This window comes from Gobius niger (assembly GCF_951799975.1).
Source record: "Gobius niger genome assembly, chromosome: 4".
Taxonomy (NCBI): domain Eukaryota; kingdom Metazoa; phylum Chordata; class Actinopteri; order Gobiiformes; family Gobiidae; genus Gobius; species Gobius niger.
In genome coordinates, this window is record NC_136855.1 from 10,144,328 (window position 1) to 10,165,191 (window position 20,864).

Sequence of the window (20,864 nt, forward strand, 5' to 3'; positions counted from 1 at the left end):
GAAAAGGAAACAGCCATGCGTCCAAAGTTGATAAACCAAATGCCATTTGACCTTTAAAGGGGCTAAATGCAAGTTGGCCATTTTATACTCACTACTGCCACCTCAGGCCCTGCGTGTAACTGCAGTCTCTATATTAAAGGGGGGGTATTATGCAAAATCGACTTTTTCAAGCTTTACATCATGCTATTATGTCATTCCCTCATTAAAAACATGGCTGAAGTGTTGCCTTGGCACATTCACGTATTTTTGAGTAATCTGTAAAAACTCTGATGGCGGCCATTTTAGGGATAGGTTTGCCTGAGTCCTCCTAGGAACGCCCCCACCTCCTGGAGACGCCTCCGAGCTTTCGTCACCAGCCGAGTAACCAATCACTGCTCTTCAGCAGAACCCCCTCCCCACTGATGCCACAGACAGAGTGTGGAGGGGGCGTGTCGGAAAGGGTCAGAGGTTCTTAAAGAGACAGAGGCCTATTTCAAGACATTCGCTACAGCCATTTTGAGAGAGCAATTTTATACAAGGCAGTTATTCTAATTTACTGCATTTACAGACCAACAGAAGGTTTCGGCATCATTGTAGTGTGATATAGACTGGTGCTATGTGATTTAAAAAAGCACAATACCCCCTCTTTAAGCTCGTGCATGACCGCACTTCTGACCCGAAGTAACAACTTTTTGAGCGACAGTGCAGGATTTTAGAGGCAGTGGTGGTGAACAGGTCTGGGCTCATTTTACACTTTAGGACGTAGCTGGAAGCTGTAGGGGGAGGAAAATACTTCATTTTAACATTTGTAAACTCTGTATAGTCCCTTTAAGTGTGAAGATTACAAAGTGCATTAACACAAAATGTAACAAAGTGCTGTGTAACTGTTACTGGAAAACAAAGACATAGAGAGAGATATTCCTAGACATGCCTCCAAACACAAGAGTGGAAATGATTGCGATGCTTGGTATTGCAGCAAAAAGTATTACGATACGATATTTTGTCCCAGCCCTAATAAATGACATTTTTTTTACTCTGGCAATCCTGGTCAGCAGTTGATTTTAACCATATTGAAAGATTCCAATCTTTCAATATATCATTTAGCAGGAATTTGATTTACCAAGAAGACGACCTAATAAATGTAAGTCAGTGAGTTTATTTTAGTTACAGTCACAAGACAGGGTGGTCATAAAACAACCCTCAATCTCCTGGAGTCAAAACGGTTTCTGAAACAAGTGGGTTTTTAGTTTTCAACGGATCAAGCAAACGTAAGGAAGATCATTCTAGAACGATCTTCCTACACTCTTTGGTGTAAGAGTTTTGTATCTGCTGAAGACGAGACGGACCAGAAAATAAACGGTTACAGTCGTCTAAACGAGAAGACTCAAAGGTCGTGGAAAATCATTTCAAGATCATCTTTGGACACAACTGTTCTAAGTTTAGAGATTTCCCTCAGCCGATAAAAACAAATTCCTTGTCAGCAGTTTTGAGTGATGCTCTAAGGACATTTCTTTGTCAAAGGTCTGCTTATAGCGGGCGAGCTCAGGTCACCCAAATCCTGCTGAGTCCCTGGAATGGCATCATCATAAATGTCCAAATTGTGCATTTCTCACCGTCAAGGGCAACGCCAAACAATTGGGGGAAATTGTCTCCCAAATGTGGTACATAGGCAAACATTTTCCGAAATGCGGCCCCTGCGGAAGCGTCTGCCCGGGCGGGTTTGTGAGTTTGTTTCGTTTCATGGGGCGAGGTCTGCTCAGATGGTGAATCCCATTACGTAACGCTCCACTACCGAGAACTGACGATCTGGGAGCAACGGGCATGAATAAAATATACACTTTCCCTCCTCCCCACTCTTGTATAAGGCACAGCAGATATATAGGTCAGTGTGTGGAGGATGCCAGACTCTCGCTCGCCCCGCCGCCGCTGCTGCTGCCGCTGCTGCTGCCGCTGCTGTTGTTGTTGCTGCTGCTGTTGCACAGACTGGCTCACAGACATGTTCTCTGACCAAATGCTCAGCCAGACGCAGCTTTTCAAAACGGACTCTGCGGATGCGGAAGCTGTCGGGCCGTCCTCCCTGCACCTCTGCTTTTGTCTAATGGCTAACAGCACAGCCTGTTACAATATTACATAGTTCCTCTGTTTGTCAAAGCTGGTATCCAGAATCAGTCCTTACATGTGTGGGCCATAAGCAGCACCAGTCAGGGTTCAAGCGATATCACAATATCCTCAACATTCCTTTGTAAACAAGCAGCAACTTCCATCTTTCTTCGTTTTCGAGCCTTTTTCTGATTTCTGTGTTCCACGTTGTTTTGCTGGACACTTCTGTACATCTTTACTGTGTTTTTGGTCAGTTAGCTCATGAGCTGAAGACATTTGAGACCCACAAAATTCTGAAACACTGAAGAGGCACCAACAGCCCCCCACAGCTACTGCACAGTGGAGGCGTCACAAGAGGCGCGACAGGAAACAGAAAAGGGACAAACAAGGAGGCAAACGCGCAAGACTCGCAGCTATGTCACATGAATCTTCTATTCCTACCATTGTTCTGACTGATGTTCGTTCACTGGAGAATAAGGCGGATTCTATTCGTCTGCTACGCTCTTCCCAGGAGATGGTGAAAGACGGATGTGGAGCGGAGGGAGCTGCGCAGGAGGAAGAAGAAGGAGGAGGAGGAGGAGCTGACAAGTGCAGGACACCACGCTCTGAAACAGGAACAAACCCAGGAGGCGATGCATCGTTTCAGAGGAGCATCGAAGGCGGGACGCTGGTTTCCCCAACCCCCAAAAACATGCTCGTCAGGTTGGCCCACAATGGCGGCGCGCTCAGTCGCAGCGGCTCAGGACTATCCCAACACCTGAACACAATCTATGACAAATAAAGCACATAGTTTAGTGTAAAGGTGGAGGGTAGGAGAGGTTTCTGGTGCCTTTCCCACACTGCAGTTGTTTTGACCATATTGGAGATGACTGAACGCAAAACAAACTCACACATATTCAGTGTCTTCCCTGCCAGAGCAATTTAACACCAGGGATTTTAATCACCTTCATTCAACAGAAAACGCCCCGTTGAGGTTCAGAATCTCTTTTGCAGACCAGTGGGAGAACGTGTAAACTCCTCACAGAGAGGCCCCACCTGCTGCGAGGCCACAGCGCCGACCGCTGTTCCTGCATGTTGCCCAGCTCAGAGTACCACGTCATTGTTCTAGATCCCCAAGGTGTGATCGTTGTCTTTTTTTGGACTTCCTTTGAGGAAATGGGCACAGGACGTGATACGCACCACAGCATGCTTTCCAAAACGGCCGTCGTGAAACTGCACTGTACCTAAGGGCCATGGGCAAGTCCCAGTTCTATCCCGAGAATATGGAACTCTCCTTATGCAACTTAAACAATTCTCCAAACCAATATTATCCCACATTGACCTGTCTAAAACAAGGGCGATAAAGCAAAAAAAATACCCTTTTTTTCCCAGATATCAAGACAAAAGTCGATCATTTCTTCGGCTACAGGCATCAGCAAACGGTAAGTATAGGTCACGAGCAATGAGCAAATGGAATACAGCCTGTATGGAGAAACATTTACATTCCGCGTCTGCCCATCCGCACACATGCGGCGCGTTTGCCTGGAGGAAACACACCCGTCAGCTCTTTTCTTTAACGGCGCATGGCTTCCTAATAACACGGTTTACGGGGCCGCTGTCTGCAGAGCGCGAAGCGAGCGCCGCACGAGCTTCCCATCTCGGAGTTATCATTAGCAGCGGCGGCGCTCCACTTTACTATCTGCGAGCGCTCAGTGTCTCCAGCCGGGTCACATGACACGAGGGGAGAAGAGGGGTGGGGAGGGATGTTATGACAGTAATGTGGGGTGTTGTTAGCCATCTGCTCTGCTGTTCAAGGGCTGACACATTCAAGCCTGTGACGAGGAAAACGCAAACCGGAGCGTCTATGTTTTTGTGTTGTGTAACTGTTGACATCTCGGGAATCGCCCGTAGGCTATATGGTCATGTCTGAAGCGGCTGAGGGGGAAAACAAAAGAGGGGAAAAATCGAAACTCTCTTTCATTAAAACTACTTTAAAGGGAAGCTCGTTTTGGACTATACTGTTGCCATCAGTACAAAACATGCTCCTAATGACCAACTGAACACGGAAAATGCTATTTCTGCAGTGAGAAATCAAAGAATGGATTTGGATGGGAACCTAGCCTGTTCAAATCTCAAATTCTGCTGACTTTAGTCGACATCTCCATGGAAACGAGCTGGAGACGTACCCACTCCCGGTAAAGTTATGTCATGGCTTAGGAGAGCTGAGCCGCTCACAGCAAAATCACATGTTTGTTTGAGGTATTTTTCAATGCTGAAAATATCTGTCATAAAAGAAAAGCGTGTATTTCAGTTTTATTTTTTGGGTAAAATTCTACGCGGTGTAGCTTTAACAAATGCTGAATCATCGGTAAAGTTTTCGACCCAATGAAGAAACAAAGACATGAAGAGGAGCAAATCAGTTAAACAGCCCATAAATACACAAAAAACGGAGAATGGTGACATGATGCGTCATGTTTAGCATCAGGCTACATGCTAACGCTAGCTATGACCGCCGTTTTTTTGCTTCTGCTGTGACATAAACATCCATATGGACCCGATTCAGACTTGACTCTGTTTGTGTGGGATAAATAAGTTTATATTCCGCATATACTTCCTTCCCCCTCAGCGAGGCGGGTGCGTATCTGTACCCCAGTGCGAATTTTATTTTCGTAGGTGAGTTTGGTACATCGACCAATCACAAGTCATGAGGGTGAAACGTCATACATGGATCAATCAGCTTAACCCTGACCCTGCCCTAGCCACGAACCTTAAAGGGACTATACGGAGTTTGAAAATGTTAAAATTAAGTATTTTCCTTCCCCTAACAGCAATGTAGAAAGAGCCCAGACCTTTTCACCTGCCTCTAAAATATTGCACTGGGTCTGAAGTGCCGTCACGCACAAGCTTAATATAGAACCTGCAGTTACGCATAATACCTGATGTGGCAGTAGTGAGCATAAAAATGACCAACTTGCTTCTAGTCCCTTTAAGGATACTGGGCTGGTGCCTAATCTTAATACATCGACATTCCCCCACTTCTATTGACGGGGGAACATAGGAACATACTGCATCAATCAATCATCCATCCATCTTCAACCACTTGTCCGTTGCCGGGTCGTGGGGGCAGCTGTCGGAGCAGCACGTTGCACCAGCCCCTTATGGCTCCTCCTGCAGGTGGTGGTTCCACAGAAGGACGGCCTCACGATTATCCGGACCTGTTGGTCTCTCATAAGGGGCTTCTGAACCGCTCTTTGTCTGACCCGTCACCCAGGACCAGTTTGCCATGGGAGACCCTACCAGGGGCACGAAGCCCCCGACAACAGAGCTCCCAGGATCATCCAGGTGCTCAAACCCCTCCACCATGCTAAGGTGGCGGTTCCAGGAGGGGATCAATCAATCAGCTGATTTATATAGCGCTTTACAACAACACGAGGAAGACACAAAACACAAAAATCATTACATCCTAGACATAAAGAAGTGCGTTCCAAGCTAGTTTGAAAAGATGAGTCTTTGGATTTGGATTTGAAAAGGGACAGATCCATGAGACCACGCAAAGTTTAGGTGCTGCAATCACAAAGGAACGATCGATTGTACCGGGACGTGGGCACATAGGGCTGACCCCAGCGAGGCCACGCCCCCTTGTATGATGCGATGCCGTCTGTATCATATTATGCAATTGTTTTTTATATACTATAAGAGGGCCTAACTGCAATATGTTGTTATTTTCGGTTGAATTTACAAGCTACTTTGGGTCATGCCGTTAGAAAGTGCTCTCAATGAACCACAGAAGCTTTTTTTGCACAGGATCGACTTGAGATAAAGCCTTTAGCCTATTGATGGCTTCACTTTGCGTTTTTTTTTTTCATTTCCTTTGGGCTGCGTTTCGAGCAGTTTGTTGATCACTTCAAGGCTGCGTGATGCACGAGCAATAACCAACCGCTGTATGCTACTGTCGAAACAAAGTCTTTTCATCATTTCAACTTCAACACAGCTTTACAAATAAGACTAGATTTCCGTTGTGTGTTTGTTTTTAAAACCAGGACTCGGTTCATTGTGCGCCGTCTTGACATAATCAGAGCATTAGTACATCTGAGGAGGCTGAAACATGAATACAATTGTAGTATAGAAAGTTTGTTCGCTGCTTTTGTAAAGGATATATAAGTCCGACCATTTGTGCAATCCAAATGTACCGGTATGGGTCAACTGAACGACTGTGTAAAACACCGTACTGTAGCCACATCACTCCCGATCAATCTAAATGGCACCGTGTCAGCTGCTTCCATACATAATGCATCTGAATCCGTTGGCGCGGGGTTTTAACCCGGCGGGAGTCCAGACCCCCTCCTCCCCTCCCTCCCCACGTCCCCTTTGTCATGTACTTTTAGACAATTGATGCTCGTTTTATTGTAGTTCCGAAGGCCTCTCTGTGTCTTTGTGATGCCGACGGGCCACCACACACAAAAAAACAAAAACTGAGCTCTATTATCACGCAAATGTACTTTTAATCAGAAGAGGAAGAGGACGGTCGATCAAGCCTGTAAATTCTAGCGTGAAGTGACGGTAAGGTGGGGTGGAAGTAGAACTAGAAGTACGGTGACCCCAAAACTACTCAAGTTAAGCTATTGGCGCTTGTTAGCACTTAAAAAATGTAAGAGGTTTCATGAGGAGCATATATAACAACACCCGAACTATGATCATCAGAGCATAAATGTGTCAAATATCCAGTGTGTGTGTTTGCGGTGTCCTCATTATTGACTGTATGGACACATCCAAATGAAATGCAAAAGCAGCAGTAGCGATCGCAGGCTTCTCTGCAGGAAACCGTCAAATCGCGAATAAAGGCGAAAACAAACACGGGGCGTCAATGTACCATTTTATTGGACTTATATAGAAATACTTAAAAAAAACATGAATTAGCACCATTACTTAAGTCTTACTTTTATCATGTATAACTTTAAATGTCAGAAAAATAAAACTCTTGATACATTTTCAAATCTTGTCTCAGCAAATATAATATTAGTATTCGACCATGAGGTTAAAGGCCCTTTATCATAAAATAAAATATACTTTGTTCTTAAACTTTGCTCAATAAAGTACATTTACGCTCAAGTAACGTCACCTACATATACATAAACAAGTGGTAAACAAATGTATTAAAATAGAATTACTAAAACTATAGTGGTGCAACAGAAGCCTGTAATTCCCACTGGATTCTAATTCATACAAATTTTAGAAAGCATAAACGGTTTCTTTGAGTTCGACTTACTAAGTTTTGTACATTTCAATGTTTTGTAATAATATAGAATAAAATATGCTTTATATTACTGAATAAAAAATATGCTGGGTGAAGCGGAGTCAAAAGACATTTTTTTTGCTAAACCTATAAAACTCCATCCCAACAGAATACTGTCAAATGCAATACACATCGTGAGGACCAGGGTTCCTCCCACAGTCGTATAATTAAAACAATACAGTGATCACTGCCATAAGGCCATACTACAAAATAAACAATATTTCAACCCAGCTACAAAAAAAGTTCACTGAACTTAAATTAAAATATCTGTAAACATCTTTGCAATAAGAAATATAATCTTTCAAGTCAAAAAAGAATAAAATACTTCAATCTGTATGAATGTCATTTAAAACTTTCAACTTGCTGAAATTGATTCTATACATATATATGTAGGATATGTCGCGCTCCCTCATGTGGTTACAGCTGCAGTATCATCCGCGTCCTGTAGGAGTCCCACGCCCCTCCTCACTAAATACTTTTGGGAGGCTCGGCTAAAAAACCTGCTTCCACCAAGAGGCCCGCTGCAGCTCAGAAGATTGTGTTAATATGCTTTCAGCTGGGGGATTCAGAGAGGAAACCGGGCAGGACAGGCTGAGAGAGGCTTGTCGTGAAACACTCCCCAGTATCGCAGGATTCCCCTCAAACAGAGCACTCTCCATCTGTGTGTGTTTAGGTCTCTGCGATCAAATCCGAATGAATGGGCGGGGCCGGGCCTTGCTGCAGTGCACTGATACAGTCCACTATCCGAAAAGTAAGAAGGAATAGTGGACGTCTTTTTCACCATCACATTGTTTGCACGTTTGATTGGACGCAACAAAGACAACCGGCTTTGCTATTGAGAGCTGCCAAGAACATGTTGAGCTTTTGTTTTGTAGCGAGACAGACAGCCTTATCATCGCCTTGTGGCGCGCACACCCACACGAGGCAAAAGTAGGTCAGGACGCTCAGCAGCACTGTACCTCTTGGTGGAAACAGCATCAGTCTCTAGGTTTGATCCCTCGTCCATAATGTCCTTAACATTTCATAAATAGAGAGTACAATTTACTAGAACTATTGAGTACTATGCTGTAATATTCAAAACATGCACTTAGATGTCGAAAATATTCCCCACGCTACAGTATATCATGAACAACTACGACGGAGCCCACAAAGAGGTCTGTCCCCTCACCGGATACTGCAGCCTCTTACATACATATGTATACCTATGTACACTTTAAAGCAGGTTTAAAGAAGAAAGAGTCACTTGTTGCTATTGTCGAGGGGCTCTCGCTTTCGGAGATACAGTCACAGTCACAAAAAAAACAAGTTCTTATGAAAATATACGAATGGCCTGAGTGACGCCAGTGTGGCAGACGGGGCATCTGGGCTCGCTCCTCTCACAGATCCGGTTGGCACACTCCATGCAGAAGAGGTTATGGCCGCACGGGACGAGGGCCGCGATCACCTCGCTCTCGAAGCAGACGGAGCAGTCGCGGCTGCCCTTTCTGCTCGTCCCGGATGACGTGGAGGAGGACGAGGAGGCTGAGGAGGAGGCGGACGAATCGCAGGGGATCCCGGGGAGGTGCGGCCCGGGCAGCGAGGGGATGGAGCTGGAGTAGGAGCCGGGGAAGCTGAGGGAGCCGCCGCCCGGGTCGCTGCGCACCCGGCGGGCCAGCGGGTGCTCGCCGGCGCCTGCTGTATGGCTGTGGAGAGGCGGGGAGAGCCTTGGCTGAGGGGTGCCGCTGCTGCTCACCCTCCTCCCGTTGTTATTGTTATTATTGGCAGAGAATATGGCTGAAGTGTTGGTCGGCGAGCTGCCCCCGGTCGACGTGGGGGTCATGCGGCTCTCGTACTGGGACCACAAGAGTCCAGGGGGCGCCGGGGTGGGGTCGAACGTGGGCGAATCGAACGCCAGGTTGGTGGTGGAGTCTGGGGAGATGACGTCGCTGCCGTACACGAACCCATTGGTGTTGTTGATGTTGTTGTTGTTATTGTTGCCGTTGTTGTTGTTGTTTGCGGTGTAGCTCAGCGCCGGGCTGGGGGGGCTGTAGTCGGCCATGCGGGAGCCGCTGTTCCCGAAGTAGGAGTCCGTGGAGGCACTGCCCAGGGAGGAAGAGGAGTCGTTGCGGTAGTTGGAGAAGGGTTTCCGCACCGAGGACGGCGTCATGGCTGTTGTAGCGCCGGGTTTGGACCACAGGGAGGCGTGGTTGTGCAGGTCAAACCCAACATCTGTCCCGTTGGCGTGGAAGTCGTTGTCGTCCTGCAGCTCAATCAGGCCGCCCGTTCTCATGGCGATGTGGGCCTCGATTTCCTCCCGGGCGCGGTCCACGTTTTCAGGCATTCCGGTCACCTCAAAAACTGGCTCTTTGTCTCTACTGGGAGTCACTATGTACGTGTGCGTCTGCTGCTGGATGCGCTTGATGGTCGCGCCTTTCGGGCCGACCACCAGCCCCACCACGCGGTAAGGCACCCTCACTTGGATGGTGGTCTGCCCCGGCAGGTTGGGCGGTCCCGGGATGGGCGTGCCGCTGCCGTTCACGCTGGTGTTTTTGTTCCTCGAAGCCCGGATCATGGAGAAGTGTTCGGCGGCGGAGATGATTTCCCTTCTGGCCATAGCCACATCCTCCCTGCGCCCGGTCACCACGAAAACAGGCTCCTCTCCCCTCACCGGGGTCTTGATGTAGGTGTTGGTCTTAGCGCGCAGTGCTTTGATCTTGCAACCTGGAGGGCAGACAAAGAGAGACACACGTGAGGCCATGTCTCCCAAAAAAAAAACCAACAGATCGATTTAGGTCATAGGGCGAAGCTTTTCTTATCCCACATTCAAAACCGCTGTTAGATGTTTATTTATTATGCGGAATAGGGGGATCCCACCCTCTTTTTTTTTTTGGAGGGGAGGGGGAATTCAAACCACATGCACCACTAAGATCCACAATACCTCCCAGCTGCAGTAAAGCAATTTGGATTTACAAACACTAACAAAGCGTTTCGCTGCAACACTGTCTCTTCGAAATGCCTGAGAATGAGCGTAACCTAATCCCTCCACATCTTTGGAAGTTGTAATGTAAACAGCCCCCTTTATAAACCGATAAAGGGTCCGGAGAGAGAGAGACGCTGTCTAAAAAGAATGACATAATTAGAAAAGCAAAGCCGAGCTGAGTGGGACAGGGGGTGATGTAAGGCGCGAAAGAGAAGCTCAACCATCCCATAGACGCACGATGTAAAAAAAAAAAGCTCGATTGCACAAGACAATGTGGGTTAAACGAGGATAGTCTTCATGCAGATAAATAATCTCTGGGGTTAATCCCAAATGCTCTTTTCATTATTTCCGTAATCTGACCCAATTTATAAATTCCATCAATAAACACATGCCGCTGGGGTTGTACAAAGGCAAGGAGTGGAGAACTACAGTGCAATGTTTTCGCCGAGATAAACTGCAGTAGTAGCAGCAGCAGCAGCGGCAGCAGCAGTAGTGGCATTGCAGTGGCAGAGGGAGAGTCCGCATTTGAAACCGAGCACCAGAATCCGCCCTGCAGCCCATACAGCTGGAACCCTCCTTGTGAGTGCGCGTGTGAGTGTGTGTGTGTGTGTGTGTCAGCTTATAGGTCTACATCAGTAGCCGTCTAGCGCCTCTGGGCAATGAATGGGATCGTGACTGTTGTCCCAATTTGATCCTGTCGCTCGCTTAACGCCACGGTCATGATAATGATAATAAACTGCTAGGGGGTGTGTGTGTGTGTGTGTATGTGTGTGTGCTGGGGGGGGAACCAATTTGGCGCACAGACTTGATGAACCCAACCTATCCATAGGGTCAACTGGAGCGCTATTTCTGAACCGGCTGCCCCGTGACCTAGTTGTCCTCATTTGCCAGATAATGACAGTAATAACCTGTCGGCACGGACAGACTCAGCTCAAGTTGAGGTCGGTACAGAAGCAGGTCCTCGCCTCATTGTGGAGAGTTCGCCTCGCCCTGGTGCGCATCATCTCTCGCCTGGCGCGACACAGAGCCCATTGACTAAAAACTGCGCGTCTCAAAAACAACAAGTTCTAAATCGAAAGGGATGAAAACGTGCGCAACATAAACAAGGGAAAAGGCAACGCGCGGCGCTGCTTAAACTGGCAACAAACCGTTTACAAGCGCCTGCGTTTTCTTTGTCAGCGAGGCTTGTTTTGGGGAGGGGGGGGGGGGTTCTTATGAATGGACCGAAAGCGCATAGTGGATCACGCTGTACCCTCTACTACTGTATGTGACTGCGTCGTCTAGCCATATGCGCAGCAGGGAGGGAGGAGGTGGGGGGGGGGAGGCGAACCACGCTGTATGGGCTCACATGGCGCAGTATAGAAGAAGAAAAAAACGAAACTATTGAAACACAGAAGGCTAAGGGAAATGATGCAAAAAAAAAAGGTTAGGAGGTGGCTTTGTGAAGACGCATGGTCCCCCCCCCCCCCCCCCCCCCACACACACACACACACAGCTCCACGCCCACTTCTGTTTATTTATAGTCGAGGAACAATGTGTGACTTAAGCGGCCGTGCAAAGACAGTAAGTTTATATGAGTGATGTGTGGAGGGCAAGTTGAGGTGCAAATTGGCCAATCGAGATTTTTATTAGCAGGGAAGGAGGGCGGGGGGGTTGGAGAGGGAGGGAGAGACGCCGGTGTCTGTGTTGGCATTCCGCGCGTAAAGGACTCCATGCGTAAAAACAACCACAGTAACAACACAACACACACACACATAGACAGGAGGGGGAAACCACCAACCTTGTCTCCCCACGATCTCGGCCACATGCTCCGAGCTCGGCACCGGCACGCACTCGGTCATGTTGACGCTCTTCTTGCGGGGCTCCTGGTTGTTGTCGTAGAGGCCGTTCTCGTCGTTGTCCAAGCCGAGCAGGGAGAGCTGATCCAAGGCTATCTGCAGGGCTCTTTGGTCGTCCAGCGCGTCTCCCTGCTGCTGCTGCTGCTGGTTGTTGTGGTGTTGTTGGTGTTGGTGGTGATTGCTGTGGCTGTGGTGGTGGTTGCTGCTGTGGTGGTGGCTGCTGCTGTTGTTGTGGTGGTGGTGGTGGTTGTTGTGGCTGCTGTGGTGGTGGTGGTGGTGGTGGTGGACGCTGCCGCTGTCTGTGGCGAACAGCGAGCTGGGCATCTTCTCCCGCGTCGTCTCGTCCTCTTCTCGCCCGTGGGATTTGGGGTAAAAGCAGGAGAGGAGGAAAGGGCAGAGGAGGGCAGGAGCGGGGCGAGGGGAGACGGGGCGCCGATTTTGGCAGAGGGTGGCAAGGCGCTCAGTGCAAAGTAAAACACAATCACAAAAAAAAAAACAGAAGGGGAGCGAGGAGTTAAGAGAAACACATCCACTCCTTTTGGGTTGTATCCCAGTCGCGGCTGCTGTGGCGCCGGGGCAAGTCGTCAAAAGCCACAAAAAAGAAACGTGGACAAACAGACACAAAGGAAAAAGGCGCGTGGTATATCCAAAAGCTTGCGCGTAAATGCTTTTTTTCTTTTAGATCCGTCCTGGCAAAGAAGCGCCCCTCCCCGCGGCCGTTGCTACTGCTTGCTCGCTTTGCCTTGCTTTGGGGTGCTGCTTGGCTTTCCCTCGCTCCTCCGCTGCTTCTCTTGTCTGGGTCTGAGTCCTCGAAAAATCGGCTAGACACAGGAGATGCGCCGGGTGACGTAACTGGGCGGGGCACGATGCGGCGCTGGGAGCTCGCTCAGCTCGAGGCGCGCGGTCATTGGCCGCCCCGGTGTGGAAGGGGGCGGGCACCAGCGCTTGGCCACGGCCCATTCTTTGTTCCCAAAACTACCTCTTTGTCTCTCTCACTGCTTTTGGGTTTGTTTTTGTCTGTTTGGTGCGTGTTTAAAAAGAAAAAGAAAAAAAAATCTATGGATCGAAATGTACTATGGATTCGCCGGTATCGGACCAAAGCGATACTCGCAGATTCACGGCTCCTACTCAATGAAAGTGTTAATGAACAGCCCAGAATCTATGTATGGGGCAATGTTTGTTTGTTTATTTGTTTGTTTGCTTGCACAGCGGGGGTGTCCTTGTGTCCCGCTGTAAAATTGAGCGATACAAAAATAAATAAGTCGCTGATAAGGTGTCTCCCTGCCTTGTCCGTAAAAAAAGCGACAGACGCACTGTAACAAACGTAACGTGCGGCTACGGCAGGTCACCGGGTTTATCTGGGGAGATGACTGAGAGGGGTGGGACAGTGCCTCATCTGTGCAGCTCGGCATATGGCTGCCTATGCATGCTCGGCGTAAAATTCGCATGTAACTGCGTGTCATTCCATGCTAAAAATGACAAACAGCACGTTGCCGAAGCGCGTCGCTACAAAAATGAACACCATTTTTTTATGTGTAAATCCTATGTGATTAACTATTCAATGTAATGCAAGTATAGTGAACACTCTTTACATGATAACGACGCACCACTCAAATAAAACAATCCAAGCAACACACTCATGAGCACATTTCACCACATTTCATCAATATATATAGGCTATTATCATTTTTTTCCTTTATTTTTCCAGGAAAGTCACGCTGACATTTCAGAATCTCATTTTAATTCCTGACCCGAGAAGAGAACCACATGTGTCGTCATGTTTTTTATTTTTCGAAAAGAATCTTTCAATCAAAAGCAAGATAACAATAACAAAGCTGTGTCTTTGTTCAGCTCCACCAGTCATCACTGAAATGACACAAAGCAGTAAAACAACACACATGAAACAAGACTATTTTTTTTAAATCAAATATCTTCTTAAAATTAATTTATTATATGTTATTACGCCCAATGTATTACGCCCAGCCTTTATGTTACACAGCCTCTCATTTAAATATCGCTCATCTCTGAATGAGGCAGACTACAGGAACCTCATCTTTCTGTTAATAACAGTAGCCCCCTTCATTTCCCATTTTCATCACGTTTTAATCAGACGTCTTGGTGCCGGCAGAGCTGCGTATGAATTTGCCGTGCACCTATAGCTCCCCCGTGGTGCTTTGTGCCCGTGAAGGAATGACATCATCGCGCTTCCAGCTCTGAATGAGGCGGGTGACCTCATTGCCGCTCGACGCCACAATACGGCACGTGCTTTCAGTCACCTCCACAAAAACACGCAGGTGCAACAATGGAGAAATCGAACAGTCTTTGTCCCCCCGTGTGTTTATTTACTGTGTGTGTGTGAGCTTTTCATGATGGTTTTTGTATTTGACGTTTCAGAGCAATGGCAGGTGTTTATTTTTTTGGTTTTATTTTTATAATCCTATGTCAGATAAACTGTTTTCGAAAGCTAAAAAAGCTACACCCTTATAATTTTCAGCTCCACGAAATTTCCATACGAATCTTGCTAGTTCCTTTCCGCCACATTTACACTGATAAAATATTCACATAAAGTGCTTTTTCATTCAATCAATCCAAAACCGAGCTTTTAGTGCTCTGTTGCTTGTGTATTGTGTACTCTCTTTGTTCATTTTTGTGTAACGTAGTGTATATTGATACATTTTTGTGGGCTATAATCCAGTTTTTGTTTCATGCCGATAAACCCACGTATTACAGAGACGTCAACCATATACTGGCCCCACCAACATACGTGTTCACTTAATTTTCACTCTCAACAGAACCCTCGGTGTTCCAGACTGAGCGTCAAAATAAACATCAAAACTGAAAAATGAACACTTCTGTCGCTACGATCGGCACGCCTTCGATCTAAAGGCTCGTTTGGATCTAATGACTTCGCGCAAACGCAGCCAATATTTACGGAAAGTGATCCAATCCTGACTAAAGCATGATGTCATTCTCCATAGGTCCATAAGCCCGCTGCATTAGATCAGCGCAGCCACAGGCCCCCGTCCACTTAACCCAATAGAGGTCAGACAGAGAGGATGACCTAAGCGGCTAAACAACACGGCGGCATCGATTTGCCAGTAAAAAGTCACATAATGGCAATAAAGGTATAACCAAACAGGCTTAATGTCCTCCAGGTGATGCAACGCGGCGCAACACGCTCCGACACACGCTCCGACACTACACTATAGCATGTAGAAGGAGGAGGAGGAGGAGGAGAGGAAGAAGAGGGGGGAGGTGGGCTCTGTGCTGGGGACTGGTGTAAACAACATGGGGCTTTGAGAACAAAAAAACACAGTAAAAATATCGTATTTGAGCTTGGGGATTCACAAAATGTAGATTTATTCTCAGGAATAAACACATTTTCATGATATCATTTTAACAGATAACAAATCTTTTTTGTGGAAATGGATAAATATGTAAACAACTGGGAATGCATGGAGATAAGAAAAATGCATGACAACTAAAAATGAAGGGCCACTAAACAAAGGATAAACCTCCACTGAACCCAGACAAAGGGATCGACTCAGACAGAGACAAAAGCAGCGATTAGAAAGATTCATAGATATAAATATTTTTGGCCATCAGGCCCTAGCAGTGGACATGGATATTTGGATTAAAGTTAGTATGGATGGGTAGGATAGTGTTAGGGATGTCTTTCCCCTGTACCCTGGTGGAGGTATGGGAGAGCAGTGAAGGATTCAGCCGGGAATACTGTAGAAGAGGCGGTGATGGGGTGGAGGTGGGTCACAGCACAGCTGGGATGCGGACGCTGAACGCTGGAGGCTTTAACATGGGACTGAGGGCGATGATTGGCTGCAACGACGGTGTGGCTCTGCACTGATAGGCTGAGGTCAAGGTGTGACCCTCGCAGACACGATCATTAGCTGGAGGTAGGAGATGCCAAAATTAGTCTTCCAGGCTTCATAACACGCCTTGGAAGAAAAGGCAATGTGTGCTTGGCCTGATCTAATGAAATAATATGATTAAGTCACTTCATCTTGATCAAACTCACTGAACCTTAATCTGAAGATATGGATAAGATCTGCTTCTGCAAATGAACTTTTCATTAAAATAAACCAAAAGGAGCAGGGACTGTACTGTACTTCGGTCTAGGTTCAGTAACACTGTGCGCCTAAAGAAGGAGCTCAGCAGACGACCCGAACATCTCGAACGACCAGGTTATTCCATCACTGTATTTCTTCTTCCCTGATGGGGAAGAAAAATGCAACATTGCAGAAGCTTGTTGAAGCAATGCCACGCCACTGTCTTTTCTTTCTTCATAAAAAAAAAAAAAGTACAATTCTTCTGGACTAAACCACTTCCAACCCGCGGAAAAAACACTTTGCACGGCGACAATGTTGAGGTTTTTTTTTTCTTTTCTTTTCAAGTGAAGCAATTGCACTTACTTATTGCACTTGGATGCCAGCCTTTTTGTTTGATGCTGATTACATAATGCCCATAGAGACTATTCTTTGAAATGTAAATCCAGCGCGTTTGCCTCTCAATTGTTTTGACACATGCAGGTATTCAAAAGGAGAAAGTGCATGTCTGGTGACTCGCAGCCATGTTTCGAATAAATAAAACAGCCTGCGTCGCTCGCTGTAACGCGACACGAGGCGGGTCAGGCTGCATTGACTCGGAACATGAGACAGGAATAGTGACACGCTTTCACTTTCTCATTGTTGTCGTACACAGGGCTATAAAGTTTTACAAGCGCGTAATTAGAAAACTGTGAATTGCGTGACAAAACAACGCATTGTTCTTCAAATGACATGGAAGTCTAAAAAAACAGCCAATGCCATTCCAGCTCACTGAAATTGCATATTAAATTGTTCTGGGAAAAGCCTGCACCTGATTTTATTTTATTTTTTATTTCGCGGTGGAATGAAATGTGTCGTGTCCTTCAGTGTATTGTAAAAGCAGTCATTTGTGGGAAAATACCCTTCTGCACTGTGTGATGATAAAGCATTTTTAACACAGTTGTTAACAAGCAGCTAGTTGTTGGTTACATTACTGTTACAGTATTAGGAAACATACTTAGAAACTCATCAGGAACGATAGGTGTGAGTTTGGATCACAACATTCAGTATATTTATGTAATAATAATCATAATAATCCATCGGTTTTATATAGCGCTTTTCTGGACACTCAAAGACGCTTTACATCGCATTATTCATTCACTCCATACTCGGTGGTAGTAAGCTATTATTGTAGCCACAGCTGCCCTTGGGTAGACTGATGGAAGCGAGGCAACCAGTCTGCGCCATCGGCCCCTCCGACCACCACCAACCACTCACTCGCTCACAACATTCGCTAGGCTTCCCAAACGGTCTCCCATCCAAGCACCGACCAGGCCCTTCCCTGCTTAGCTTCCAAGGTCTGACGGGATGGGGCAAAGCAAAGGCGGTATGGCCACATGTGAAGTCCAATCCGACTAGGCTAAAGATTCGACCCCGATCCGTTTTTCATAGTAGACCTGTCCAACCAGTCCCATTGACAGCCACCGATCAGAATGCCGTTTGACTCAACTCCCAGCCAGCAGGGGATAGGGAGCTGATGGCTATCTGCACTATTTCAAAGGCTGCTATGTTGTTGTTAGCAAACAGCTAGCCCCAATTAGCCCAAGGCGCTTTCCGACCTGAACTATTAGCCAGGGTCTCCAGGTGTTTAAGCTCAAATCCACCTAAAACTCTTAAAATAGATGCTGATTCGCACCCGTGGTTAGCAGTTAGCAGCTAGCGAAAGGCTAACGTAATACGATACATATGCTACGATGTGCTACGGCTCTCTATTGATGAGACTTGTGTAATAAACCCAATCGAATTCCCCGAGTTTGACATGGATTTGGGCAATCCTGTTCTAGTCCGAATAGGCGAGAGATTTGACTTTCCCTTTGTCATGTAACCGCACTGATCGACACTCTCTTTCTTTCAGTGTTAGAAAATGAATACATCACATATAGGGTCAACAATTTCACTATTCTCCATTTAACAAAGGAGTGATGAATCAGTGAAGTACTTTGTGTTAAAAAACAGGCTTTCCACAAACAGGCCTCCATTCCAGCCGCACTCAGTCTATTACACTTTCTGCGGGACGTTTGCTTCTTGCTCCCTTCTCTTTGCTTGGTTGCCTATTGTGCTCCACAGGCTCCCAGAGGTATTGTTTGTAAAACCTATTGGTCCCTGTGACTTACTCAAGTGAAAGTATTCGGTGCAACTATATATTTGCTTGTTAAAAGTACAAAAGCCAAAGTAAAATTGATATTAACGTCAACAATGAGGAATATGCCGTTCTACAGACAGACTGCACATGACTGTTTTCAGCTCTTTTGAAAAACCGTGATGGTAGAGCAGCATTATGAACATTTATATCCATTCTCACTGACTCTACCTATTACAATATATTACCAAATGATCCTTCTTGGAATATTTTATGTCTCACATATAAGCAGGCCAAAATAACCGGCCTTACACATCTTTTTGGTTCTGATTAAGTATTTTTACAATTTACAATTTGTTCATTATTTAGTTTCAATTTAATGGAGCATACTGCGTTGACTTTAACCTCTTAACTCCCGCCTGAACCGAGAGGATCTTTTTCCTCACGTCATCAGATTTTTTTTTCCATCATTTTTTGGGGGGGGGGTATTCAATTCATTTTTTTAACTTTTTGTCATTTTTTTGTCATATTTTCTCACATGTTTGTCTTTTCTTTTTTTTCTTTTTTTTGTCAAATTTTTGTAATTTTTTTGGTCAAATTTTAATCCCATTTTTGTACTTTTTTTGGTCACATTTTGTCACATTTTTTGGTCATTTTCTGTCACATTTTTGTCATTTTTTTCGTCCATTTTTTATCATTTTTTTTGTCCTTTTTTGTCACATTTTTTGTCATTTTTCGTCCATTTTTTTGGCAATTTCTTGTGACATTTTTGTGACATTTTTGCCACTTTTTCATCCATTTTTCATCACTTTTTTTTTAAATCACATTTCCATCATTGTTTTCGTCTCAGTTTTGTTGCTTTTTCACAGCTTTTTTTTCCAGAAGCTTTTGGACTGGGGTAAAGCCAAACTGGAGAAAATGTGCTCAGTTCAGGTGGGAGTTAAGGGGTTAAGTAAAACTATCGCGATAAGTTATTGATTATGGCTATTTCCCCCCCCCTAACTAGTTTTCTACTGACCACAACAACCGCCAAAACATTTACATTTTCCCACTTTTCCACTTGATTGGCGACACACACAAAGAAACAGATGAACTTGCTCGAGGCCGTTTGCATCTTATCATTTTCTTTTCGCTTAAACTGGCCTATTATAAGTGGCGCGCATTAAGCCCCTCGCGGGGTTACGGGTCGATGGCTTTTGTGATTGTCCGAGGAGCGGAGAAGGAGCTGGGACAGGGCACGGAGGAGGAGGTGGGCCGGGGGGGGGGACAGAGAGCGCAGAGGCTGGGGGGGGGGGGATTGACCGACACAATGGGGATTTGAAGCCGATTGAAAGCCGTTGAGACCAGGAGCACTTTGCTTTGTCACCTCTCCCCTGGCGCACAATGCAGATGGTAATGAGGGTGCAGGGATGGGACCCTCTTGTTAATATTTGACACCTCTGCGCCCTCCCCGATCACCCCCTTCACCGCGCTCTCCAAAACCCCGCACCTATTCACCCCATAGGGCATGTGCGGTTCCCAGACTTTTCTCCAAACACAGGAGCGCACAATAGATGCCCATATTGTGAGGTTTACAAAGCACTTTCTTCTGATTAGGTGAAATGCATATAGCTTTCCTTTTGAATAAGACTGAACATGCACCTTTTGGTAATGACAAAACTAACATTTGCTCGTGCTTCGCCAGTCACTCAGTTAATATACATGTGCTGGAAAGGGTTTGGCGATCACAGCCTTTTAACTTCAAAATACACACACGTTCAGTTTGAGTCCATTATGATCCATTTTAGCCTTGAGTTTGCTCTGTCTTCTCCCTATTGTCAAGACAGTTACTTATAATCCTAATTTTATCTCTTAATGTTCAACCTTTCGGTCCTGAGACCGAAAGGTTGAACATTAAGGTTGACCTTATTCAAATAAACGGGAAGTGTTGTTTCTATTCATGTACGCTGGGATTTTCCCTCATCTCCTCCACACCTGCCTCAAGTAATTGATGTGCGATGTTTTTCTTCTGTCTCATATTGTTCAGCACTAGTCGTAATGTACTCGCCGTTGTGGCCAGCTAAGTCCTTATTTAGGCAAAAATGTATTCGCTACAAAATGAATGTATTGTACCATAAAGTTTTATGGTAAAACCACATTTTGTTTAAAATTGAAACGTTTATTGGTACTTTACTGGATGGATTGAACACTACAGAATACAACTTTTATGCTCTTACCAGACTGGTTTTACTTTAAAGGGACTATACGGAGTTTAAAAATGTTAAAAAGGTATTTTCCTCCCCCTACATGTTCCAGCCATGTCCTAATGTGTAGAATGAGCTCAGACCTGTTCACCACAACTGCCTCTAAAATCCTGCTCCGTCGCTCAAAAAGTTGTTCCTTCGGGTCCAAAGTGTCATCATGCACGAGCTTAAAGGGGCTAGATGCAAGTTAGCTATTTTATACTCACTACTGCCACCTCAGGTCATACGTGTAACTGCACCTTCTATATTAAGCTCGTGCATGACGGCACTTCGGACCCAAATTAACACATTTT

At 45.9% G+C, this 20,864-nt stretch overlaps 1 protein-coding gene across 1 annotated transcript; it reads right to left on the reverse strand.

The window, feature by feature from the left end:
• Nucleotides 1–7,008: 7,008 nt before the first annotated feature.
• mex3b (mex-3 RNA binding family member B) lies at nucleotides 7,009–12,630 on the reverse strand. Its single transcript, XM_079555037.1, has 2 exons — nucleotides 12,091–12,630; nucleotides 7,009–10,051 (listed from the first exon to the last, which is right to left on the reverse strand). The coding sequence occupies exons 1-2, from the start codon at nucleotides 12,470–12,472 to the stop codon at nucleotides 8,661–8,663; spliced, it is 1,773 nt and encodes a 590-aa protein (XP_079411163.1). The 5' UTR covers nucleotides 12,473–12,630; the 3' UTR covers nucleotides 7,009–8,660.
• Nucleotides 12,631–20,864: the final 8,234 nt, after the last annotated feature.

Bases quoted from the DNA above. Each gene is read 5' to 3' on its own strand.
- mex3b (XM_079555037.1), bottom strand. From the start codon at position 12,472: ATGCCCAGCTCGCTGTTCGCCACAGACAGCGGCAGCGTCCACCACCAC. The intron at 10,052-12,090 runs GTTGGTGGTTTC...TCTGCCCTCCAG, and splicing joins CGAGATCGTGGGGAGACAAG to GTTGCAAGATCAAAGCACTG.